The sequence below is a fragment of the Amphiprion ocellaris genome, chromosome 2, assembly GCF_022539595.1.
Source record: "Amphiprion ocellaris isolate individual 3 ecotype Okinawa chromosome 2, ASM2253959v1, whole genome shotgun sequence".
Taxonomy (NCBI): Eukaryota; Metazoa; Chordata; class Actinopteri; family Pomacentridae; genus Amphiprion; species Amphiprion ocellaris.
This window is the reverse complement of record NC_072767.1, coordinates 27,819,209-27,846,432: the sequence shown is the minus strand read 5'-3', so window position 1 is coordinate 27,846,432 and position 27,224 is coordinate 27,819,209. Positions and strand designations below refer to the sequence as shown.

The 27,224-nt window shown below is 39.4% G+C and overlaps 2 protein-coding genes across 2 annotated transcripts; both read right to left on the bottom strand.

The window, feature by feature from the left end:
• Positions 1-2,103: 2,103 nt before the first annotated feature.
• lrrc8db (leucine rich repeat containing 8 VRAC subunit Db) lies at positions 2,104-10,067 on the bottom strand. The gene is made up of 2 exons (XM_023280019.3): positions 9,611-10,067; positions 2,104-6,936 (listed from the first exon to the last, which is right to left on the bottom strand). The coding sequence occupies exon 2, from the start codon at positions 6,932-6,934 to the stop codon at positions 4,379-4,381; it is 2,556 nt and encodes an 851-aa protein (XP_023135787.1). The 5' UTR covers positions 6,935-6,936; positions 9,611-10,067; the 3' UTR covers positions 2,104-4,378.
• Positions 10,068-11,553: 1,486 nt separating this feature from the next.
• lrrc8c (leucine rich repeat containing 8 VRAC subunit C) lies at positions 11,554-22,903 on the bottom strand. Its single transcript, XM_023280012.3, has 3 exons — positions 22,760-22,903; positions 18,267-18,409; positions 11,554-14,993 (listed from the first exon to the last, which is right to left on the bottom strand). Exons 2-3 carry the CDS (start codon positions 18,402-18,404, stop codon positions 12,744-12,746), a joined length of 2,388 nt encoding a protein of 795 aa, XP_023135780.1. The 5' UTR covers positions 18,405-18,409; positions 22,760-22,903; the 3' UTR covers positions 11,554-12,743.
• Positions 22,904-27,224: the final 4,321 nt, after the last annotated feature.

Genomic DNA, 27,224 nt, shown 5'->3' with positions numbered 1-27,224 from the left:
TTATACCAAATTATTGTCTGATATGCAGCTAAAAACAAAACCAAAGAAATGCCTGAGTCCTGAACAATATGTGTTGCAAATGATCAACATTTCACAGAGGAATTTGTACTAATAATCTACTTCCACCAGAGGGCAGAACTACACAACAATTGTGTTGAGTTTGACATTTTCTGCCACATGTACAGGCTCTGATGGGACCAAGCAGTCTGACACTAGGACCTTATTCATAATATATTCAAATACAATTATGATTACAAACCTACTAGCAGATTTGACAAACATCTTTTTTTCTTTTTTTAAATGATCAAAATTACGCCATTCGTTTTGAATCACTCATCTGTGACATGCTGTTCCATTGGAAAACATAACCCGAAGTAAACCTAAAGAATCAAGAATCAAGAACAATCAAGAATCTTTATTGTCATTGTTTCCACACAGTGAAATTTTGATGTGTCTCCCAGCTGTAGAAAAGAAAAATAGAAAATGGCACACTATATACAAATAAAATGTAAAAAATCCTCAAAAATACAAATATGTAAACACAATTAGTGCACATGAGCAGTAGGATGAGTGGTAAAGTGCAGTCCAGTGCAAGATTCATTTCTGCATTGCATATAGTGTGCCTGTTGTGTGTGCAGGGGGGAATGGATTGGACAGCTCTGGGATAAAAACTGTTTTTCAGTCTGGAAGTCAGAGTTTTTATGTTTCTGTACCATTTGCCCGAGGAAAGTGGAACAAACAGTCCATTTCCTGGGTGGGTGGGAGGGATCAGCAGCGATACGTCGGGCCTTCCTCTGGACCAGGCTGCGTATATTGAGTTCAGGTCTGGAAGAGGACTTCCCACAATTCCCTGTGCTGTTTTCACCACCCTGGGTAAGTTCTTTCTGTCCTGAGCTGTGCAGCTGCCGTACCACACTGTTGCACCAAGGCAGAGGATGCTTTCTACTGTGGCCCTGTAGAAGTTTGCCAGGAGCTGAGGGGAGACGCCAGCACGTTTCAGCTTCCTAAGGAAGAAGAGTCTTTGTTGAACCTTCTTCACTAGCTGAGCTGTGTTTAGGGACCAGGTCAGATCAGATGTAATGTGGATGCCCAGGAACTTGATGTTGTCCACACGCTCCACCGCTTCTGCCTGAATGAGGAGAGGAGCGTGCTCTGTCCTCCTGGACCTCCTGTAGTCCACGATGAGCTCCTTGGTCTTGCTGGTGTTCAGAACAAGGTTGTTATCTGAACACCACTGAATAAGGTGCTGGATCTTCTCCTCTGTAGTGGGTCTCATCATTGTCCGATATGAGACCCACTACGGTGGTGTCCTCAGCAAATTAATATCATAATATTGAATCTAAATCTATTTATTCTACAGTTTCACATGAAAAAATCCTCAGTTTAACTCAGAAGCTCTTATAGTGACTCAGCTGCTACCAACAGTCGTGTGAACAAAATTCAATCAGATTTTGACCAAAGTGCCAAAACCGCTGATAGTAGAGAGACATGATGCACCTAAATATTCATATTTATACAGCTCACTTTGTCTCTTACACACACACACGCACACGCACACGCACACGCACACACACACACACACACACACACACACACACACACACACACACACACAGAGTTTATTATACTTTGTGATCAATTCAACCTTTTATTTTCTAGAAAAAATTAGCAACAAAAAAATAATAAATCATGCATTAGAATGAAAATGGGAAGTGGGCTCATTTTACTTTAGTCAGGTATTGACACACAAACTATGAATTTTTTAAATGCTTACAAAAACATAATTGTTTGGTTGTAAATCTCTTGCAACTTTGATTTTTTATATTGAAACAGGGCAACAAGACGAATACATCAAGCTACTACTTCCCATAAGTGTCTGAAATTTTAGTTTTGAATATTTCAGTAGTTAATTATATGCAAGGTGAGGATAAAATACTGTGTTTTCTAAATAATGGATGAATAAATTAGAAGTCAATAATTTTTAAACAGTGGGGGACTTCAAACCTGAAGGTTCAACTGCATAATTATATGTCAAAAATATGTGTTGTTTAAGTGCAAAAATGACATTGTAGTACATTTATAGCATTGAATAATAGGATTAGCAACAGTATAATACTTCCTTTATTCGTATAGCACATTTTAAAAACCAGTTTACAAAGTGCTGTGCAGAAAGGACACATTAAAGACAATGAGAAAATATACGCAAAATACATGATAAATATATTGTTGACAAGAATAAAACATATTCAGACACAACAGCAAAAGTACAACTAATAAAAAGCGTTGTGTTTTGGCTCAAAGGAATTAATTCTTTAGTCTACTCATTTGAAAAAACAAACTACATTTAAAAATAATGGCAAGAGGACTCAAGAAGCAGAGAACATGACATGAAAGATGAAAAGTGGAATGCAAACATGTAATAGGAATTTTTCAATGTGGTCTACGTATACAGTCGTTGTTGCACATATATGAAACAATTTTTAAATGTGGGGACTGAAAGTAATTTTATGATTGCAGTTAAACAATCGTTGGACTACTCAAGGTCCACTTACTAACATTTTCTGGAGCTTTTTGTGGTCTTTCCCAGCAGATGCTCACATTTTTTCTGTAAATGATTATATCGGTGAAGCAAGTAAGTGGACCTTCCGTTCAGACTTTTCTCATCACAAACATTTTTGAAAAGTTCGTTCATTGAAATTACAAAAACACATTTTTGCATTTATCATAATGGTATACAGCCATCAAAAAAATTTGGGTCTTATATTCCGATATTTCTAAAAAATTCAAAATTTAAAAAAAAAAAAAAAAAAGAGTTTTATTTTGCTTGTGCTGCTCACAGCATTTAAAATATTTAAAAGCAGCACAGCTTCCTATTAACAACATTCTGCTAACTGGATAACTTTGTTGTAACATATTTGCTTTGAAATTAGTTACTAGATAAAAACTGAAACCAGTGAGACCTGTGAATTATCCATCTGACTGCACACAAGATTTCTGGAAAGAGATGCTGCTGTTAAATTTGAATGTATAATAAATGCAGATTTTTTTTTTTAAAGGCAAAACATTGATACATGAAGTTTTAAATAACTGTATACCATATTTGACATATTATTTGTAATTTCAGTGAACTGACCTTTTAGCGTAATAGTTTTGGGGGTTCTTTTTGTTTGGTGGAGGGTCAGATAGGAAGATTGATACCACTTTAAGTTATGCTAAATATGAAGCTACAGTTAGCTGGTTAGCTGAGCGTAGCACAAAGACTGTGCACACAGGAAAATTAACAGCCTGGATTTTGTACAAACTACATATAAAGTTAATAGATATACAAGTCGGTGAGCTTTAGAGGTACCGATAAATTGTTTTAGCTTTGCACAGAACCAGACTAATCGTTTCCAGTCTTAATGCTAAGCTAAGCTAAGCATCTCATGGCTGTAGCTTCAGATTTAAATCTGCAGTGAGAAACTTCTGTTTCTCTCTTTTGGCAGTGACAGTTATGCAAACATCATTGACATGGGCCTATGTAATACTGATGACTGTCTTTTTTAAAACTGTAAACCATTCCTATGAATGCAAGTTTCTTTTTTAACTGGTGCATCAGAATTTTTGCTTGGCACTTCTTAGGTTTCCTGCTGTATTCGCAGTTGCTGTAGCCTCCATGTCTGTCATTATAGTTGTTGCCTTCTTCAGCTTTGGCAAAGCAATCACTGCAAGCTTATGTACAACGAATGGCCACTGGGGCTCCAGAAACCAGACTTAAAACATGTACTGCAGTTTTCTCCTACAGCAAACTAAGGTACACATAAAGAGATTTACCTGATGGTGACCCTGGTGACCATATTTTCCTTGAATATAGCAGATTTTCATTTAGATGTGAACGTCTTGCACTCCAACTTTAAGGGTCAGATATGACTATATAAATAAGTGGTATCAATCTTTTTATCAAACCTTTGGTATGAATATATAATAAGTTTATTCCCCATTAAGCACAATCTAGTTAATCTAAAGAAAATCAAATAAAATCACAACAATGAAAGGGGACTGTTTCAATATTATACAAAGATGCCTAAATCTTCTATTTGTATTTGTGCATACAAAAGGTTTAGAAATAGCAAATCTTTGAACTAATATACACCTACTTTAATTGAAAAAAAAAGAAAAATCCAGACATGACACAAACCATGATAGTTCCTGTAGTTCAGCTCATGTTTTTCCAGAGGTATTGACCTTTTATGTGCTGTGCTATGTTCGGTGTATAAGTTTCTAAAAGACAATGAAACATATTCTAACCGGAACTGCTGTTTCTAATGGTATCATTTAAAAACAATACTTTCTCCCCAAAAGATGAAATGTTCAGCATTTGATGCCAAACGGGATGTCACTACCGTCCGTCACTTAGACATTTACACCCATTTGCAAAAGAAACACTAGATTCCTGATTGATGCTCTCTTTGACCTCGATGGGCAGCGAGTCAAAGAGGTGATCCTCTACCATCAGGCAGCTCCTGCGGAGGAGGCAGCACTGGCCGAGCTGAGCCGGGAGCCGATCCAGACAGTTTCCCTTCAGTTCCAGGTGTGTGAGCTGCGAGAGTTGGGCGATTTTCTCAGGAATGGAGGAGATGCAGTTGTGGCTGAGACATAATGTCCGTAGTTTGGTGCACTTGAACAGTTGCTTTGGGACTACCTCAACTTTGTTGCCAGTAATGGCAAAATGCTGGAGGTTCTGCAGGAAGCCGACCTCCAGCGGTATCACCACTATAGAGTTGTGACTAAGATCGAGGTGCCTCAACTTGAGAAGGGTGAATAACGGTGACGGGAGGGACTCCAGCTTGTTGTGTGACAAATAGAGCGACTCCAGGTTTTTGACGTGGCTGATTGACAGTGGAATGGTGATGATCTTATTGTGCCAAAGTTTGAGGCATGTTAGTCTTTTGAGGTGCTGGAAGCTGATGACCTCCTCAATGGAACGAATGTTGTTGGATTTTAGATCAAGTTCCTGAAGGTTGTTTAAACTGAAGATGGCGTGGGGGATTCGCTCCAGCTCACAGTTAAGGAGCTCCAGCTCTGCGAGGTTCATCATTTTCTTCAAACTGTTCAGCACCAAGAGCTTTGTACCGTCATTGTGAATGACCAGTTTGAGCAGGTGTGGTGACAGATCCGTTATGTTTGTCGGGATCTTTGTGAGGTTGCTTTTGAGATGAAGAATTTTTAAGTGCCTGAGATCTCGCAGGGACTCAAGTCCGATTAGTTTGTTGTTTTCAGAGTTCAGGTTACCCACCAAGTACAGTTCCCTTAAGTTTTTCAACAAGTAAACCCAGCTGGGAATCTCAGCAACATCTGTGAATTTGACATGAAGGCACCGGAGGTGATCACGAAGGAAAATGAAAGCAGTCTGCTCAACTTTGGCAGGACAGTGGTAGAAGTGCAGCTCCTGGAGGTTTACCATCTGCGAGATCTTAGCTGTTATCCTGGCCTCTGGGATGAGTTCTAGTTTCAAGATTTCCAAGTCGGTGAGATCGAACACAGCATCCGGCACTCCTGAGAGCATGAAGAGATGAAGTTCCAACTTCTCTTGAGGATTCCGCGTTACATGCTGCCGCAACTTCTCAAAGGTCCACTCGTGGTTTAGACTGATCTCCCGAAGTTTGTTCTCACTCACCTCAGAGAGGAAAACCCCGAAACGCTTTGAATACAGCTGGTCATACTGATCAACCATGTGGAGGAGGAACGCAAAGTCGTTCTTAACATCAGGAATGTCACTGAAGCTGCTCTCCTCCCTGACCTTTTCAAAGGAATACTCCTTAAGAGGTCGCCGAAAGAGCCAGAACAGTGTGTAAATACAGATAATGCCATAAACACATATGAGAGCAATATAACTGACGAGGAGCTTCTTTAACATAAACGCCATGTTGTGTGTACACTGGAACTTAGCATATCCAGTCAAATGCTTTATTTCAGGCTCACACACATGGTCAAAATCTATAGAAGCAACAAATGTCATCGTGTAGCAAAGGATCAAGATAAACTTCACTGTTTTGATGACTGTCTGAATGGCATAGAGTCTGTAAATTAAATCACTGTCTTCCACATGGGCACGGAATTTCCTGACTTTTTCAAACAGGGCCTTCGCTTGCTCACCATCTTTCTTGTCCAGTATGGTCATGGAGGGAACTTCGCTCACCAACTTCTCAGCAGAGAATGTGACCCCAGATTTGGTCAACATCGGGGCAGACTGGTTTGGACTCCCCTCCTCGCTGCTTGTGGACAGATGTTTCAGGAGGGAGGAGGCACCAGCCAGCCTCTGCTTGTTCTCCTCCGAGTCCTCGCATGCAGTCTCAGACAGAGCTTTAGTCGTCCAAGGGGACTCAAAACACTTTCCCAGTATGGACACAAAATGTTCTATTTTGGAACTTGTCTTTGGATATTTGAACCAGAAGTTGCTACTGACCATCAATACAATAGTGTGAATTAGAGCGAGGTAAGGGAAATATTTGGAATACCAAGGAAGGGCGACATGGTAGCACATCTGGTTGACAAAGACATACTGCTGAAAGTCCAGCTTGGTCCTGACACCTGTAGGCTGCGGCTGCCCAAAACTAGCTGACTGTGTGACTTGAATTGTCGGAGCGATGCTGTCGGGAGGCCTTTTAGCCATCAGAGGGGCAGCTTGCTCCCCAATGGCGCTCTCTTTGTTCCATAAACCATCAGCTGGCTCTGGGGTTTGGGGTCCCAAGAAGCCCCCGGCCACCTCTGGAGTTTGTTCCAGAATAGGAAGACAAACCACCTGGTCCTTAGTTAACTGCATGGTTCCAGAAAATATGGCCAACATCAACATGACAATACCAAGATAATCCATGAAGACATCCCACCATGGCTTCAGTATTCGGTATGTTGGCTGGATGTCGTTCAGGGAGGCGACTTCTGTGAGGGTGAACATTCCTGCAACAGAGACCACAAATTAACATGCCTGATTTTAAATAACAATAAGAACATGTGCACAGCTATTCCTACTTCTTAATGGTTTTTTGAGGCAGCTACAAAAGTCTAAAGTGTCCATGTTTGCAACCAGGAATTTACCCTTAGATGGGTGAGAAAGTGGTAAACAAAAAAAAAGAAGAAAAAAATGATTTTGCAGTATTCAGGTTTTCAGCAATATATATATTATAATATTAAAAGAAAAACGAAACAGGAATGTTCACCAGATGAAAAACTCTATCTGGAAAGAATCATTTATTCTAGACTCATTTACGTAATTTTATTGGGGATTGCATCTGCATGGAAAATAAAAAATATTTTTAAAAAGCTGAGAAAAGCTACTAGGCGTGTGTGATGTGTAATTCCTTCAGGAACCTTAACCAGATCTAAGCCTAAAATTGTGATAACTAATTAAAATGTCATTATTCTGCATGTTTCATTTAAACATTTGCCAACAATAAACCAGATACTGTAAAAAAATAAAAATTCTGCCCTCCTCAGCCCAACCATGAAGTTATTAGTAACTCGGTTGCAACCAACAATCATGTGACAAAATTTCAGGGCTTTTCAGCTGAACTGGGATGAACTGCAGGTCGTGTTTACGCAAAGTAGAGAGAGGACAAATATGGAAACAAAATAAAAATGTAAGTGTTAAATATCTATAGTATGGAGAGTCACCATGTCTTTCCATTACTGGTAATATTCACTGACAATTTCAAAAATGTTGCACACATTGATTACAATTTTTCAGTTTTTGTCATTAAATAATAAAAGAAACTCAACTTTAGTTCTTTCTCTTTTTATATGATAAATGGCATTGTAACTGTGTTGTACTGTGGATTAGACATTTTTTGAGTTATCTATTCATGGTTGTGCTGTTTCCATAGAGGTGCAGCACTTTCTATTTCAGTGAAAAATGAACCCATAGTGAGAAAAAAATGTGACAGGAATGAATAAAAACCCAAAAAACTACTGGGAGTTCAGAGCATTGACGTTGCATTTGTAAACGGCTGCAGATTTTATGTCCAGTTCTAATCCATTATTTACATCCTGCAGTGGTTTGGTCCAGTTCAGAGAACTCTGGTACAGAATGACTCCGTACGTTGTAATCCAGTGTAATCCAGTACAACATTCTTGTTGTAAATCTTGTTTTTAAGTGATCCTGACAGACACACAGAATGTTGATTACTGTACTTTGTGTTGGTGTTGTATTGGATTTCTTTAGACTATGATGTGTTTCATCATAGTTTAAAGTTCAGACATGCAAAGACTGCTGATAGGCTGCTAGAGTGCTGATTATTCAGTCTGAGTTTTTTTTTTTTTTTTTTTTTTTAAAGAAAAATAGAAATCTAAATTCTTTGATTCCGGCTTCTCAAATTTGAGCATTTTCTGATTCCTCTTCTGAAAGTAAACTAAATATGTCTGGGTTGGAAAACACTAATCAACATTTTTGCCCTATTTTCTGACATTTTATAGGTCACACAACTAATCAATAAATGGAGAAGATAATCGACAGATTCACTGACTGATATATAATCGTTAGTTACAGGCCTAGTATTTAGGCTTGCTAACAGAGCACAGGAGAAAATCTGTGTCTGTCTAAATGACCATTGGAGTGCCCCCACCCCATCTGAGAGTGTGTGTATCTTTAAATTAGGACCCATGGCAAACATGAATTCAATGGACAGTTCCATCTGTTAAAAATAAACTGATGAAACTAGGTGGTTTTGACTAGGGTCCACCAAGAACTCAGCATATTAGTGTCTTTAAAAGGCACTAAATAAAACATACAGAAAACAATGATATGAAGTCATCAGGATCAAAATGCTGGACTAAGTCATGACAAATAGGAATAACAGAATAAAGCATATGTAATTTTAATTAAGAATTACCTTCCTGCACTGCATGTATTTACAAAAGCGTATCAAATGTGCCGTGTATTCCAGGTTACTGATAGGAGGAAAGAATAGACGGTTTATTTTTCCCAGGCTCATTTGGAGGAGGCTCAGACTGGACAGCCCTGTGGATTCACAGGAGGCTGCCCTTGAACTGGGGCACAAACAATGACATGTGTTGTCTGTGTGGCTCCATTGTGTAGAGCCGCTGTAACCCAAGTTTGAATCCTCTATCACATGTATTTGATGTGCACCTTACTCCAAAATAACACACAGAATTCACAATCACGTGTCCCTACACCACGATCATAGTGGTGCTGACATACAGTCTGTGTACATGGAACACTCAGTGCACAAAACAAGCTGTTTCAGTGTTTTTAGCATAAAAATACTCATTGGATAACAAGAATATTAATTTCTGCACCACTGCGACGAGAATCTATTGTGTACACGAATCATGAAGGTCAGTGTTGTGAGCAGGCTGAGACCGGCTCCAGCAGCGAGACGCATCCATGGACGCCAAACAGGGAGGGAAGCCTCGAACCGCAGCGCTCAAATCTACACCGAAAACCACAATGCGACCACAATCAAGCAGCAAATCCACCACATGGTTATTCTACCGCTCCACGCACTCTCTTTGAGTCCCCCATCGCCGGGTAGCTGCTAACAACACCGGGCCGAAGCAATGCGGCTGTCCGTGGAGCTGATCCTGCCCAGATGAGCAGCTGCGCTCAGATACGCACCTTCAGGAGGCCTGGTCCGGTTATGTGGATGGCAGCGGTGCCGAGCAGCTACAGGCCATGTTCCGCTGATGTGATGAAGCCGTCCATTCTTCGCACCGGTCGCTCCGTGGGCCTCCTGGCAGGACGGTAAGCAGCTTAGCGGACTACCCCCACTCCGCCTCAGATGGTCGGGTCCTCTGCCTGTGACTGGCGCGGCAGCAGCAGCTGCTGGAGGCTGATGCTGCTCCCGGGGAGCTCAGGGCGGATGGTCTGCCGGGGTGAGCAGGAGGAAGCTCTCCTGAAGGCGCAGACAGCTCGATCTTCCACATCAGGAGCTGATAAAGAGCGTCTTCAGTGTTGGACAGTAAACTGGAGGATGACCAGCTGAAGTTAGGGACCGTCGTGAGTGTGCAGGCGCCCAGTTTAAAGTTAAATCACAGCCCAAGTTCGAAAACATTAAATACACCCTCTTATTTGAAAACCCACTCAAGAAACGCTCAGATAATATTTTCTTACATTTTGAAAATTATATTTGAGATCAGAAAAGCCCTGTTTGTTACCAGAGACAGCGAAAACTAACTTTAAATACATCTGGATCTCATCCCACCTTTTGCTAAAATGCAGTTCTGCTGTTTTTCCCATCTTTCTATTTTATTTTCTCCTAGATGTTTCAAATAAGGGCTGAACTATCTGAGTTAAATTGCGATTTTTCCAACAGATATTATATCATTTTTTTCAAGTCAAGCTTCAGTTCAGTATTCACTGTGTAATGGATTTAAGACATATGATGTAACATTACAATATGACATCATCAAAAACGTGACACAAGCAGCCTGACATGAATTTGTAAAACCCGTGACATGACAGTTTAAACTTTAGATCAGGATACCTCCAAAGTATATGAGATTCAAACCACAGCATTCATGATGAACCATATTGTATACATTGACCAGTAGACAGCATAAACAACATCTGAATATGCTCGAATTAAGTACAATAGAATTACAACAGTTTGCACTAAGTTGCAGCATTTGCAATTTGCTAGTTGCACTGTTTCAAACTGTGTCTATTAACTGGTCATCCCTACTTAAAACCCTCTCCTTGTTCTTAGTATCTTTGCACTTTATATATTACAATCTAACAGGCAAGAGTTGAAAATCAGCCCTTAGGCTAACACTGGTACATTCACAGTGATCAATGTGCATTATTCCTGCAAAAAAAAAAGACAAGAGAAAAGGTCATGAATAAAATAAAAAATTCTAATGTGTGAGAGATTTAGCAGAGCCTGACTTCATTTGTAACTTCAGTCATTATTTTTACATTGATGTGCTTTGTAATTAAATGCAGTGAGTATTGCTTTTATTAACCTTTTAAAAAAAATTTTAATTTACAAAAGTTATTTTTTAGGCCAATTTTCTTGTACTGAAAACAAACAAAATTAATTCACTGTGGGAGTTTAATTTGTGCAGTCACAAAATTTAATAAAACTGGACACTTATTCATGATTTACTGTCCAATAATTCTGAGAAGAGATCAAGATCAGTACAAGATACCCGGGTTAAATGTAATGATTTTGAACTAAAGAGATACTAAGTCATAATTATACATGGATTTTTTCGTAAACACAATGCCGTTACACACTTAATGAATAAAATAAAAAATTTTTTAATGACTGAATTTTAATGTGATTGCAGTCAAAACTTATGTACTTGTTTGTTTTTCTTTAATTACCTGGAAATTGTTGTTACAGAAACTTCAAACCAACTTTATGTTTTCATGTGTGCCTCATGCATGATTAATAATAGATTAATCTTCTTTGCTCCTATTAATCCTCATCAGCCAGCAGGTGGTATCTTATCCCACAACACAACTGAAAATAGGACAAGCTGCAATTTGCAGTTACCCCTTTCAAACACTGCAGCACTGCTGCACTTTTAGTGGACTTTTAGAAATTCCAAATGACATTTACAGGTAAATCCAATTTTATTGTTCAACAACATAAAAATACGGCTTATGAAAATACATGTTTGTTATCGGCTGCATACTTCATATGCATAATTTAACAGCCAAAGAAAAACACCAGTATGACAAAGTCCTTTAGGTTTAATGCACTTTAAAATGTCAGCACTCTATAATACGGATTTGTTTATCTCAGTTATCTTATACACTTGTGTTAGATCTGACCTTTGTTTTATTGTTCTCCCCAGCTGCGGTGCATGTGAGCTAACAGTCTCTTCAGAGCAACATAATATATGTACAATACAGCATAAGGCTACTGGCCAACACTTAAATGAGGTCTTCAGTTTGGATTTACATTCATATTTTTTTATGTAGCAGTTACAGATTTTCTTTAAAGAAATACCTCAACATTATGGGAAACCTGCTCATTTCTTACCTAGAGATGAGTGAGAAGTTCAGCATCAATCTCATGTCTGTATATGAAACCAGACTGCAGGGGGAAAGAGTTGGCCTGGTTAATGTACAGTCGCCGTGCAGCTAGCGATTATTTTCATTGTCGATTAATCTGTAATTATTTTCTCAATTCTCAAATCGATTAGTTGTTCTTGCTATAAAATGTCAGCAAATAGTGAAAAATATCAATCAGTGTTTCCCAAAACCCAAGATTATACTCTCAAATGTCTTTTGACAAAGATAGTCAGTTTACTACCATAGAGAAGGAAAGAAACCAGAAAAGATTCACATTTAAGAAGCCACAATCTGAGGACTGAAACTTTTTTCCTTAAAAAAATCACTCTAACCAATTACTTGATTATGAAAATAATTGGAAATGAATTCAATAGTTGGCAACTAATCAATTAATCCATTGATCTTTGCAGCTGTAATGTACAGTTATGAGGTTGATATGTATCTTTTCCTAAAACTCTTGGCAAGAAAGTAAGCATGTTTTCCCAAAATGCTAAATTACCCCTCTAAAAAAGGATTTGTGGCCGGATGATATGTCCCTGTTGCAGCCACTCTCAGTGTAACAATATATGAATATGTCATTTTTCTTCCATTAAGGATTTTGAAAATAAACCTCTGAACTAAAACTCTCTTACCAGTAGTGTGATACATATGTATGATAATGACTTCATATAAAACAAAATGTTCTGTATCGAGCAAACAGCAGGCACTGCGGCTACATTAAGGCGTCTCACTCAGCCTTCATTTGGTCCCTGACATCTGAAGGCAGAGTTTCAAAGAGTGTTTCCTCGACTATAAGGCCACTGCGCTTCAAAGCACGACAGCAACCAAGCTCCTGCGGCAGGAGCTCAAAGTGATTCCCTTTGAGGTCCAGGTAGGTCAGCAGAGCCAGGTAGGAAATTTTTGGCGAGAGTATGGACAGCGAGTTCTTGCCGAGCTTTAGCGTTTTGAGCTTCTTGCAAAAGAACAGTTCATCTGGTAAGTTCTCAATTTTGTTACAAGTGACAGAGAAGTACTGCAGACTCTGAAGGACTCCGATTTCCGGAGGGATGAATCGGATGTCATTGTTGGAGAGGTCCAGGTAGCGCAACTTGTTGCACAAGAACAGGTGCGAGGGCAATATCTCGATCTTGTTGTGGCTGAAGTAGAGGCGCTCAAGGCTGCCGAGCTTTTTGATATGCTCCGGGATGTACATGATGCCGTTGTACCACAGCTTCAGGCATGTAAGCTTTCGAAGATGCTGGAAGCTGACAATCTCCTCTATAGAACGAAGGTTGTTCTCTTTCAGGTCCAGCTCTTGCAGACTTGTCAGGCTGAAGATTGCATGAGGAATACGTTCCAGATCACAACGCACGAGCTCCAGCTCTATCAGATTGGTCATCTTTTTCAGGTTGTTTAGCATCACTAACTTAGTGCCATCATTGTGTAAATACAGCCGTTGCAGATGGCTGGAAACATCCACAATCGACTGGGGTATTTTGGTCAAATTGCTCTTAAGGGAGAGAGTTTTCAGACACTTCATCTCTCGCAGAGACTCCAGAACTATATTCTTGGAGGCATCGGGGCTGAGTGAGCCGGTGAGACAGAGCTCCTCTAAGTTGCGCAGGCCGTACATCCAGTGTGGAAGTTCCCTGTTGTCGTCGAACTTCACACGCAGCACTTTCAGGTTCTCTTTGAGGAAGGAGGTAGCAGTTGTGTGCAACTTTAAAGAGCACTGGTAAAGAGACAGCTCCTGAAGGTCTTCCAGCTGAGAGATTGAGGCGGGGATGGTGACATTGTTGATGATCTCCAGCTTGAGTGACTGCAGCTCCGTCAGTTCAAAGACAGTGTCGGGTAAACCAGGAAGCATGAAGAGCTGAAGTTCAAGCCTGTTGTTGGCATTTGTCTGGAGTCTCTGACGCAGTTTCTCCGTCGTCCATTCGTGGTTGAGATTGAGCTGTTTCAGTTTGTTCTCACTGACCTCGGACAAAAAAACTGCAAATCTTTTCGAGTACAGCGGGTCATACTGATCGATCATGTGCAGCATGAAAGCAAAGTCATTCTTGACGTCTGGGATGTCGTTAATGCCCGTTTCCTGCCGCACATACTCAAAGGAGTATTCCTTAAGTGAGCGGTAAAACAGCCAGTAGGAGGTGTAAAGGCTTGTTAATCCATAAACAGCCACCAAACAAAGGTAACAGTAAGAAAGCTTTGAAAACAGATGAGCCATGGTGTGATTGCATTCAAAGTCTTTATAGCCTGTCATATCCTGGATCTCAACTTCGCAACGTACTCTGTTCCGCACCTTGTTCACCAGAGAGCTGTTATAGGCAATGATCAGGAGGAATTTGAACACCTTGAACACAGTCTGGCGAACATACATAAGGTACAGAATATCTCCTTCTTCAACATGCAAACGGAACTTCTTCACCTTTTCAAAAAGAGCTTTAGCTTGTTCACCCTCTTTTTTATCAAGAACACTTGCTGATGGCTTTTCAACTACAATCTTCTCCGGGATCGATCGGAGGGACTGCGTCTTCTCCAGACTGCCCTCTCCAGGAGACACAGCGATGTTGGATCTCGAAGTGCTGCTCTTTTTATGGTCCTTTTCTTCTGGGTTTTCTCCAGACACCTCCGACAGCGCTCGCGTGGTCCAGGGAGAGTCGAAGCACTTTCCAAGCATAGAGATAAAATGCTCTATTTTAGAGCTAGAGCCAGGGAATTTGAACCAGAAGTTGCTACACACCATGAAAACTAGAGTGTGTATGAGGACTAAATAGGGAAAGTACTTGGCATACCAATGCAGAGCCTTCTCGTAACACATCTGATTGATGAAACTGTACTGCTGAAGATCCAGATCAGTTTTCAGGCCTGTCATTTCTCTCGGTACAGCTGAGGTATTGGATTGCAGGTGTAGCAGTGACTTCACTTCCACTTCACTACTGTTCTCTGAAATTGATGATATTCTCTGAGGAAGGCAGATGATTTTATCTTGCATTACCTAAAGCAAAATGTAGAAATAAACAAAAGATTAGCACAATTACATAAAGGAAACATTTAGACATAGCAGTCAATATGTTTAGGTCATCAGGTTTCTGTCAGCTTTCTCCAGCAGTATGCAGGTTTCATAAATGTCATGCAAGCAAGAAAAACTGTTTTAAAAAGTAATGATCCCAGCAGAGGATTCTTGCAGAAGAAAGCAGTTGTCTGGGGAAAAAAATGGAACCCAAATTATATATTTGATATAGTACTTTTCAACTTGATTATCACTGTCTTAACACTACAGATCAGTATCTGATAAGCTTTCAAATCATGGGTCTATCACTCAAACTGAACATCTTTCATTACAACACAACTCCACAGCACTTCAAATTTTGCTCAGTGCACGGCTATTATTGGACTGAGTGACAGTAGAGTGGAAAGATTACTGCTGCAGTACCTTGTGTAGTTTGTAGAAGTATAAATAGGTCAACATCCACTGCGGAAAATTGAACTATTTGGTATATTCAGACACTTTGTACTCTGAGGAGACGCTATACTTTCACTACACATTCTGTCCTCTGACTGCACCTGGTACACACAAACATACAGACAATGAAAAACTGCATAGCCAGCAGGAACTGTATATACTGTATATTCAAGGTCCCATATTTTGCCCTTTTATGTCAAATTAATGAAAGCCTCACATGTCCCGAGATTGTCTTTCAATTTTTCACCAAAATACTACACAGATGATTAATTTTTTTACCATGACTGTGCAACCTCTGGTTTTAGTCTTGTTCTAAACAGGCTGTTTCTGTAGCTTTAAATGCAGCTGAGCTACTCCTGTCCACGACCCCTTCAGGAAGAAGACAGTCTCTGCATCTGTGATTGACAATGCTGGGTACAAGGCTTGACCACTCAGCAGATGTGAGTGTGTGAGACCAAGACTTTCTATTGCTTCTAAATGTCTCTCTGAGTGATTAATTTACATAGAAATACTGCAGTATTCACAGCACAGCCATTATTTATAACTCATGTATAGTGAGTTTGTCAGACAATAGATGAGTTGAGGTTTCACTGAAGCACAACAGGTAACATGAAAACACAGTAACCCATCTGGTCCTTCTTTGTTGGCTTCAGTTTGCTCATAACTTTTCCACAATCTCTAATGTTACAATTTCTACACAGCTTTAATCTGCGGACATATGGTCAGAGCAAATGGTAATGTTAGCAACATTAGCTGCACATTGCACTAACATTAAGCATTTTCTCATGATAAAAAAGTAATCTACTGGGTCTTCAGCTCCACAGACACAGGTAGTAGATGACAACACTTGAGTTCACACTTGCAGCCAACAAAACAACAAAACATTTGATTTTAATTGCTCTTGGCTGAGACATTTTAGAGTCAGTAGAAGCAGCTCCAGAAATTAAAGTAGGGGCCTGAGAGGCAGCTGCTCATTCTGAATGTCTCACCTGGAAGCAGCGGGCACTAAGGGGGCAGGATTATGTACATTTTTAGCTAGATGACTGTTGGTTCCTCAGTTTCGATGTAGAAACTAAATAAAATTCTTGCTGGTTTGTAAAACAGATGGGCCACCTAGTTGTCAAAGGTCATGAGGAATGGCAGTAGTAAGCATATTAATATTCTCTTTTGTTTTACACCTCCAATTTTTCAAGACATACAAAATGTAATGAATATGGATTTTTACCATAAGGTTTGGCTTTTCCTCTGTTTTTGCACCTTCAGTCAATCCTGGTGTTCTTTTTTTTTTTTTTAACCTAATGCGTGGTGCACATGCAGTAAGTGTGTTGGATTCCAACAAGATTTCAAGTTAAGTTACCAGAAGTTGCTGCTTGTACACAGAGATGTACCACGTTGTGGCAGTGTATGTAAACCGTAGGGCAGCACGGTGATGCAGTCATTAGCACTGTCACCTCATCATAAGAAGGTTCTGGGTTTGAACCTGCTGGTCTGGTGGGATCTTTCTGGGTGCAGTTTGCGTGTTCTCCCTGTGCCTGCGTGGGTTTCCTCCGAGTGATCGGGCTTCCTTCCAAAGATATGCATAGACTAATTGGTGATTCTAAATTGGCTGCAGGTGTGAGTGTCTGTCTCTGTGCGTTAGACCTGCAATGGACTGATTCCGTCCAGGGTGCACCTGGCCTCTCGCTCAGTGTCAGCTGGGATATGCTCCTGCCCCCATGACTCTCTACCGAAAAAAGCAGTATAAAATGGATGGATAAATGGATATAAACTCCACTCTGTGTGTGTAATTTGCTTTCTCGAGTGCATGCAAATGTGCTGTATAAAGGCCGGGATCATTAAACAACAAATGCCTTTGGTGATTACTTGTAATGTAAATAAGAGGCAGCTGCTTGCCTCTGCTAACAACAGGAAATGGGCACTTCAATTCATTGGTTAGAGACATTCTGTATAGTCTGACTGGCTGAAACTCAAATACTCCGCACACTTTATGGTAAGAAACTATGGCAGTCTATGCATGCACATTTATAAAGACTGGCTACAAAGTGACGTTATTACCACAGTAAGGGCAATGCAGTTGTGCTGCAGACATCACAGACACAAAGTCAAGTCTGCAGAGGTCTCTGACGAGCTGATCTGCACAATTTCACAAACTACATCTCTGTGTTTCTCCCTCTAAACTCTAAATGAAGGGATTGTTGTGTCAAACAATGTAATGACAAGAATTAACTTATAAAGTAAACTTGGCCACAGATTTAATCATTCCCTCAATTTGCTGACTGCTAGATCGTGTCCAAACACTGTTATGGTGAGAGTGAGAAACAATGGCTGATCCCACCCTGATAAATATCCTGTTAACAGTTTTTCTCAAAATGTTTTGATATTATTTCCAGGATTTACACTACAGAGCCTCACAGCAGCCAAAAATGTCCCTATTCCACACAGAGAGAGAAGTCAAGCAGCAGGCCACAGCAGTTTGGAATCTGATGTTTACTAAAAGGGGCTGGGTGGGTAAATGTTTCCACTGTGAGCTCCTGATGGGCTGAATGCTTCCTTTGCTGCACGAAGGCCAGGTTGTAAAAGCACAGAATTAGCGTTTTGAGCTTTTGCCAGTGCAGAAGGCAGTGCAGAAATGTTCCATCAGAGAGCCTATAGACTTTCTCTGGTAGATTAAATTATTGTAGATTTAATCAAAAAAATGTCGAGCTGCTGCTTTTATCTCATAAATATGTTGGAGTTCAAACTTGTGTGTGTGCATTAGCTACATTCCCTTAAGTAGAGACGTCTTGGTGAAGCATTGGCACTGACCTGAAGAGTGCATCCAAAGACACCAATCATGAGCATGATTACAGACAGATAGTCAGTGAACACATCCCACCACGGCTTCAGGACTCTGAATGCTGGCTGCTGTTCAGAGAACTGCCGGAATTCCATCACAGGAATCATGATGCCTGTTGGGAAAGAATGGGCCATTAGACTTTTAGCGAGGACAATGGGAAAAAAATGAAATGGCCATGGAGAGGTGAAACAATGCCATTCTTTAATTCACGGGATATTCCAACCTAACAGTCTAATTTATGAGCCTTAATTTAGGCTCCCCTCTCAATGCATTGTAATATGTGACCCTTTGATTTTCCATGTAGCGCCACCATCAGGCCACATTTGACCACTACTTGACCCATTTGCAAATACATTCAGCCTCAGTGTTTAGCAATTATTAACAGATTTTACCACAACAACATGCAAAAACAAGATGATGAAGATGGTATTTACACTAGATCTGCAGCATTTTGGCAGCTTAACTACAGGCGGCTTGCTACTGAAAGAACTCTTTTTAAATCAAATGTTATAAGTGAGGGCTGGATCTGGAGGAGCATTTTAAGGGTACTATGGATAGCAATTTGTCGATCACAAAGTAGTCATGCACATACCCTGCTTTATCAACTGTTTTCTTCTAAGTGGGACCATGATTTACTAAATGAACAACATGTATTCAAGGACGCTTGAAACTAGCAAGTGAGACTATAAACGCTTGAGGAAACAGATCAAGTAAGAAGTTGGGCCATTTTCTCATAGACTTCTATACAATCAGACTTATTTTTGCAGCCAGAGAAGTCGCCCCATGCTGGCTGTTAGAAAGAATGCAGGTTAAGGGCACTTCCATGCTTGCTTCACTTTTTAAAACTGAAAGCTACATCCATCTTTTATGTTCAGTGCATGCTACAGTGCTAATGTTACAAGCAGGTGATTGCTACATTTATCACTGTTATTAACATTTAGCTCCAAGCACTTCCCCCACTGTCCAGAGGAGCTTTGGATGTTCTACTTTTCCCTCTTGTCCTCCAAGGATTAGCTCAGTAATGACAAACATTTACCAACATATACAGTACTTAATGTTCCCTCAACCTGATGAGTACCTCTTGAGAGGACATTTGACGTTACACAAATGCACATTTCCAATGTAATTATTTAAAAGTCTGTGCCCACAAAACGCTAAATAAATGACTAATTTTGTAAACGCTTGTGACAAGTGTTTGGACATTAACGTCACAATCCAAGAAGCCCACTTGTTTGCAAAGTGGTCTCACACCCGGGCACACGATGACTGACAAAACTGACCAAAACCAGATCTCAGCAGATCTGGTTGTGTACATACAGCACACCATCTTAGAGCCATGAATCTCTTTACAGACTCTTGCCAACCTGACTTTGTTAAGAGCAGCAGGATGAAAATGTGCGGTGTTTCCCTGATGCTGCTGTCTGCTCACACTCTCTATGGTCACCTTCTCTAAAGTGCTGCAGCTGCAAGTATCCTGTTTCAAGTGTCTGCCTGACTTTAGATTGGCTGTGGTGTTCAAACTGAGAAGACATGTCATGAATGCTTACAATAGAGATTTTTAAAGTAAAACATGTCAACAGGAAATATAAATATGAATACTGGCCATGCTGTTTGAGTCTGATGAATAATCTAGAAGGTGGTAGATGTGCAATGTTGTATCATCTGCACCTCTACAGCATAAAAGAGACAGCTGCTATCAATAGGTCAATACAGTTATACTCAAAGTTTAGTCCATTATTAATCAGATTAGGTATTGTTGAATAGGATGCTAAAAGCCTGGGGGCTTTTAGAGAGGTCATATTTTTCAGAGTCCAATTAAATTTTTCACACATTATGTATTTATTGATTCTTCCACCTCAGTGTCAGAGCAACAGGAAGGTTTTAGAACAGCTATTCAGGCAATGTTTAAATTTGCTATTGATGGTTCTATCATTTTCCCCCATAGCTTTGTTTGTATATAACCTTGCAGATAGCTGTGTGTGCCTTTGTTTACATCTGTCCCAGTGAGGTTTTGTTTTGTTGCTGAAAATGTAAGAAAAACTACTTCAAGAACCCCTATTATTGTATTTGGTTTGAACTACGGTGTGCTATATTGTTGCTCTTGTGCATGTAAAATGTCTGCAAACTTACGGAGCCCAAAGACCACATGAAAGGAAGTTCTTCATTCCCACAGAAAACACTGCTCCTTTCCTGCCTGAAATGTTTTGTTTCAGCCCTCTGAACCCCCAAACTCACTGAAGGGTTTGAAAAGCATATATATATATATATATATATATTTTTTTTTTTTTTTTTTTTTTTAATTTATTTATTTATTTTTTTAAAAATGCAAAAGTTATGCTATTTTTTAGAACCAGAAATTATAAAAACATAATTGTCTGCTTTTCAAGCTTTTGATGGTCCTTGATTTAATCCTCTGTGAAGTGCTTTTCCATATAAAAAAACTTTTTACAAATCTAGTCCAGACTTTTTTTCCTGTTACTTCTCTGTGTCACCACATAATACATAGCGCCTGCCCAGCGTCTAGTTTGGCCCTCAAACATATGAGCTTCCTTGCCGTCCGCCATTATTTCCCTACTGGGGCCACATCTGTTAGAGCTACATCCCTATACTCAGAAATCTGGGGTTCCAATGTAATCTTGATTCAAAACTTTACTGCTTTAAGTATATTTTGATGCAGGGCTTTTACTTGCAAGTTTTGTTTTTATTTTGTTGCTACAACTTTAACAGTGTGTAACTAAAAACAGTTTTCCATCACATGGTGCTCTTTGGGACAAAGCATAGCTGAAGGATGGGGATAATATTATGAAAATATTATTTATACAATGCTGGGAGCACCACAAACTACATTACATTGTTTTAAAGAGGTAGTTCAGCAATTTATTACTCAGCTTCCAAAAAGACGACGTACACATCTGATTTAGATAAAGCCATTCTGACATTCAGGCTTGTATGTAAAGAGAAAACACACAGAACGCACTTTATCTGTCAACTTCTCTTCTGCTCTCTCACTTATAGCTGAATTCCCACTACAGCTGTTCTAATTCCCATAGTTTTATGTTTCTGTTGTTTAAAAATCACAATGTGATCTGACAAACTCACCACAGACATGACTTAGAGATGATGTGCTGTGAGTTCAGCTGTATTATCCTACATTTCAAAGCAACTAATAAAATCCGAGAACAACTTCAGAAGAAGTAGAAAATAACGTTTCAGTTGTGTTGTGCTTGTACAATTTTGACTGCGTACATGTTGCGCTTTGTTTAAATTTAGAGACTAAACCTTTTCCAGTCTGTTAAGGGGTTTAGTAGAAACTTAAATTTATTTTTTTGGAGAAATCAAAAACCCTCCTTTTACTTGTATTTATGATGGTGGAGTTTCCAGTTTAACGCTACAGTAATGTGTAAAACTTTGTTTACATTTTGTACTATGCTGGATTATACAGTGACGTGAACCTAAATGAATCTTGAGGCAAATGAATCCCTTGACTGATATCTTGATATCTGTGTTAAAAATGTATTTGCATAGCTGTATACCAGAAGTAAAAGATACTTAGAACCAAGGAAACACTTTAAGAAACTCTGTGTGCTGGATAAATAAACCAAAACAATTAATAGATAGATGATACACTGTAGATGTTCAGAATTTATCATTCAACATTTTTTGAAGTTTGCCTCTGCACACTGACACTGATAGTTACATAGAGTCACAACATGACCCCTGTTGGTCTCCACAACTCACAGGACCCTTTAAAGTCTCTAATAATAGGGTGACATTATAAAAAAAGAAACAGCACAGAGAAAAGGGGAGTAAAGAGACTTCAAGAAAGCCTACAGCTGCTGTAGGAAAACTACTGTCTTGCCGCTGGATGAGTCAGCCATTGAATAGAGCTGAGCAGGCCATATCCTCGTCCCTTCCTGACAGGAAACTTGTCTGAATCCCAGATATCCAAAAACAGACATGTTTGGAACACACCCAGCCCCAGGCACACACAAAGTCCTGCCTCATTAGGGACATGGAAAAAAAACTACCCGCATTGCAGGAACAGACTCTTTTATTTTTTTTTCTTTTTCTTTAATGAGACACACTTTTGTTGTAGACTTTGCTGTGAAACGGAAGAAGAGCTCCTGCAGTGAGAGCAGCTGTGATTCATCCTGAGATCAGCACAAACAGTCCATCAGTCGTCTGCTCCCAGCTCCGACCTTAAAACACTGATGATGGGGGTTTTCAGGGTGATCTGAGCTGCAGATCGCTGTTAAACGCTCTGCTGGTCACTTTCTTTTACACAGATCCCTCGGTGTTCAGTCCCTGCTCATGTGTCTGAGAGGAAACTAACGGGAATCAGTGGAAACTAGTTTGTGACGCGCTCCGCCAAAAACAAACTGCGCTATTGTGCTGTGAGCGGTGACCAGTGACCAGCAGTGTGTCCTGCGGAGATCGTTATCAGTGTCAAAGTCTTACTTACCTTTAGATGAGAGCTGGACTCGAAGCCTTTACTCGGTGGAGTCTTGGATCATGATGTGCCGCCTTTCCTCTGTGTCCGCCAACCTTCCTGGATCCTCAGCCGGACCGTGCAGGCTTTTACTGTCACCAGAGGGGCGTGGACTCCTGCACAAACCCCAGCAGACCCTCCAGCCTGCATGTTGTCTCCGGGACAGCGGACACTGATCTGCACATAGTAACAATAATGATAATTATAAGAGCATTACACAGACTCATACTCACACAGAACCCACTCTGGGTTGGTTTGACCCAAGTCCTGGATTTTACCATTTAACTCAGAATACTAGGTTGTACATTTGACCCTACATATATATGTATGTATACATGTGTATGTATACGTGTATATGTATACGTGTATATGTATACATATATATATACATATATATATACATATATATATACATATATATATACATATATATATACATATATATATACATATATATATACATATATATATATATATGCGTGTGTGCGCACATAACACTGATTATCTCTTCATCATGGCACCTGTTAGTGGGTTGGATATATTTGGGAGCAAGTGAATGTTTTGTCCTCAAAGTTGATGTGTTCGAAGCAGGAAAAATGGGCAAGCATAAAGATATGAGTGAGTTTAACAAGGGCCAAATTGTGATGGTTAAATGCCTGGGTCAGAGCATCTCCAAAACTGCAGCTCTTGTGGGGTGTTTCTGATCTGCAGTGGTCAGTATCTATCAAAAGTGGTCCAAGGAAGGAACAGTGGTGAACCGGTGACAGGGTCATGGGTGGCCAACACTCACTGATGCATGTGTGGAGTGAAGACTGGCTCATATGGTCCTATCCAATAGACTACTCCTGTTGCTTAAATTGCTGAAGAAATTAATGCTGGTTCTGATAGAAAGGTGTCAGAATACACAGTGCATCACAGTTTGTTCTGTCTGGATCTGCATAGCCACAGACCAGTCAGGGTGCCCATGGTGACCCTTGTGCACTGCAGAAAGCAGCAACATTGGGCATGTGAGCATCAGAACTGGACCATACAGCAGTGGAAGAAATGGATATCAGTCCCACCTGTCAGCCTTGCAGCTGGAAGGTTTACTTGGATATTTTGATTCTAAACCTTTGTTTTCTTGAACATGTTTTTGTTGCTTTGTTTCTTGTTTCTTATGTTTTTGTTGACTTTCGCCTGCTGTTTTGTTGCTAAATCTTGTGGACTGACATTACCTTCATGTAAGCCTCAGTCATTAAAGTTTGACTTTTGTTTCTGTAACCCGCCTCCTGCGTCTGCATCCGAACCAGCACATACATCCTTCTGCATACTGAAAGTTAGACATCCCAATAGACCCACAAAAAAAACCCCATCATATTCTTGAGCAGCAGGTTACTTCTCTACTCTTTAGAGAACATGATGGATAGATTTTAATCAGCCCATGTCCTGTAGTATTGCTTCATCATTTGTCAGTGACAAAAAGCAGCTAGTGCATTTACTCAGATAATGTGCTTGAGTTCAACTTTGAATTATATTCCTTGACAATGTCCATTTAAGGCTACTTTATCCTGCTCCATCACTACAATGTAGAAGGAACTGTTGCTCTTTTGACTGCATTACATTCATGTGAGAAATGTGGTGACATTTCAAAAAGAAATTGTTACTTTAATCTGTACAATATGAAACACGAAATGTCTCATGGCTGTTTAGTATTTCACTGTGATATTTCTACTTTATTTCAAGTTAGAACGTAGGACTTTTCCATATAAATCACACACTGCTGGTAAGGCCTGTCATCAGCAGATAAAGCTCATTTGTGTCACAGTGAACCAGAGTTTTGTGTCTGCTGTCTGTGGTGACAGTCACACAATGATCACCAGCAGTGATGCAGATTTCATTGAATCGTTTGGGTTTTCAAACTTCAGGTTGAATTCAGGATTTGAAGCTTTTGAGTCTTTCCAGAAATCGCTTGTATGTTAAATATTTGACCATTTCCATCAATGTTTTTTAATATGCTCATACTCTAATGACAAAGTTTAATTAATCAAGCTGCTTAAACAAACTGTTACATCATATCTGTGTGTGACCTTAAACTGCTGCTTAAACTACAGCACCACTGTTCATTCTGCAGTCCAGCCACTGCTGATACTCTGACTGCTTTTCCAGCTGACAGTCAGACCACTCAGGACATTTAATGCAGTTGATATTTTTGTTTAATTTGCAAGGATAAATTAAACCAATGAAATGAAATAGTAAGCAATAAATGAAAAAATAAACAATAAATGAAATAATAAACAATAAATGAAATAGTAACAATAAATGAAATGGTAAACAATAAATGAAAGACAAGTGTGTCCTTTGTGGTCAAAGTTCTCGAAGAACCGAACAATGTGAATGTGATCAAGACCTCGGATCTTCTTCAGAATGTCAAGCTTGAGAGAAAACAGAAGACATTAGACAGATCATGTTAACAGTGTGATGAAATGTGTGAGACTAAGACTAAGGATCTACCTCTCTGTTAGGCTGCTGGGAGTCTCTGGTCTTCTTCTTGAAGATCTTGATAGCCACGGTGTCGTTGGTATCCATCACTCTGCACTGAACAACTTCACTAAAGCAGCCACAATACATAAACCTCCCAAACCGGTAATCAGTGCTGCCAGTAATCTATCTATCTATCATCACTAATTTCTTTTGTTCCTGATTTTATGCAGGTTTCTAAATTATTTCATATATTGCCAAGTGGTGCTTTTTTCTAATTTAAAATATATCATTTAATAATTAGCTTTAATAGCTTTAATTCAGACTCAGTCTTTGTCTTCACCATTCTGAACAGTGAGGAATTTCAAACTGAATTTACATTTTTATACCCAAATTTGAGCCAGCACTCTGGAATTCACTGAGAAGTCAAAAATTAATCAGGAAAAACATACAACCCTGAAAATATTTTTTTTCTGTTCAGGAACGCAAGCAAATAACCAAATTGGCATCTCAATCAAAAATAATAATGTGCTTTACAATTTTTTCTGCTTTTTTGTAACAGTGAATTTGAAAATTCATGAAGAACAGCAATAATTATATTTCAGCATTTCATTTTGATGAAAGAGCTTGAACATACTGGTGGATTAACCATTACAGAAACATACAAAAATATTTGATAATCAGCAATGCTGTTAATTTAGGCCAGCGGTGGCAAACACCTTATGCTGGGTGGTGGTCTAATAAATTTGTTAAGCACTGTATACATATACATATTACGATTGTTATCATCATCGTAGTTATTGTTGCTGTTATTATTTTCAACTTACTGAATGATATTACCTCTCTACTAATATTATTGGAATAATAATTAATATCTGAGTCCAAATCCAGCCTGAATGATCAAATGGGGGATGTCGGCCACATCACAACACAGATGGATCTTTTAACAGAGTAAAGCAGCAAAAATGATTCAAAAACAAGGAGTACAGAGATGTTGGTTTAACCTTTGGCAATGTGTTTTATAATATTAGAATACACATGATGTTAAGTCTGAACAGTAATGTGACCACTGTGTAGCCACTCAGGTAAATGCAACGTTGTAAAAAGTAAACTTTTGCTTCTGAAATGTAATGAAGTTGACATATAAAGTGCCCACGGGTGTTTACCAAAACTTAAAAAAAAAAAAAAAAAAAAAGTGTCTCTACATATAACAGATATTTTATTTGTGCCATTTTTTATTTGTTTCACTATTTGTGTCCTGTCTGCTCTGCACCAACACAGCTTGCAGTTTTTTCAAAAAGAGTCCTTCATGGTTTCATAAGGCAGCTCCAAGCCTTTGTTTTTTCTAATTGCACAAATTTTGCAACAACTTAAATCTGCTGTCAATTGTTTTCACACACATTTTACTCAGCTCTCTTCATTTCAAGACTATTTGGGAGACTACAAGCGTAAGAAGTTTGCCTCAACCTATCCCAAAGAGGACCCTTAACTTAATAGTGAAGCTGGCTCAGGTAGTGTCAACAATAATCTAAAAACCCTCTCTACCTAAAACCTTACCTCCTCCTCCTCCTGTGTTATACATGTGGAACTAAAAAAAACCCCTCATCTTTCATCTAAATATATAAATCACTCACAAACTATTGGTTAAACTTCATGTATATCATAAAGCAGGTGACTAGTCATACCAAACTGCTTAACAACCTATTTTTAGCAAGCTATTGTCAGTCCATATTGTCCGTTTTTCTTTTAACACAGATGTTTATTGAAGCGATTGAGTTTAAATTTTACACCTTTAGCATGTGTAGGGTGTGTTGCACCAATTCTTCACTGCACTGGTAGCTCAGGATGCTCTGGTTCAGTGTGAGCTCCATAACTACACATGGAAACAATGTTCTGTAAATTCAAATTCACAATTTATACTCTTCTCTTTGTGTCCTCCTCCTTTATTGTGTAATTGTACTTATTGTTTTGAGTTTAGGGC

Excerpts from the sequence above, each read along its gene's own strand:
- lrrc8db (XM_023280019.3), bottom strand. The coding sequence starts at position 6,934 with ATGTTCACCCTCACAGAAGTCGCCTCCCTGAACGACATCCAGCCAACA.
- lrrc8c (XM_023280012.3), bottom strand. The coding sequence starts at position 18,404 with ATGATTCCTGTGATGGAATTCCGGCAGTTCTCTGAACAGCAGCCAGCA. Across the intron at positions 14,994-18,266 it reads TCTTTGGATGCACTCTTCAG|GTAATGCAAGATAAAATCAT; the intron begins GTCAGTGCCAAT and ends ATTTTGCTTTAG.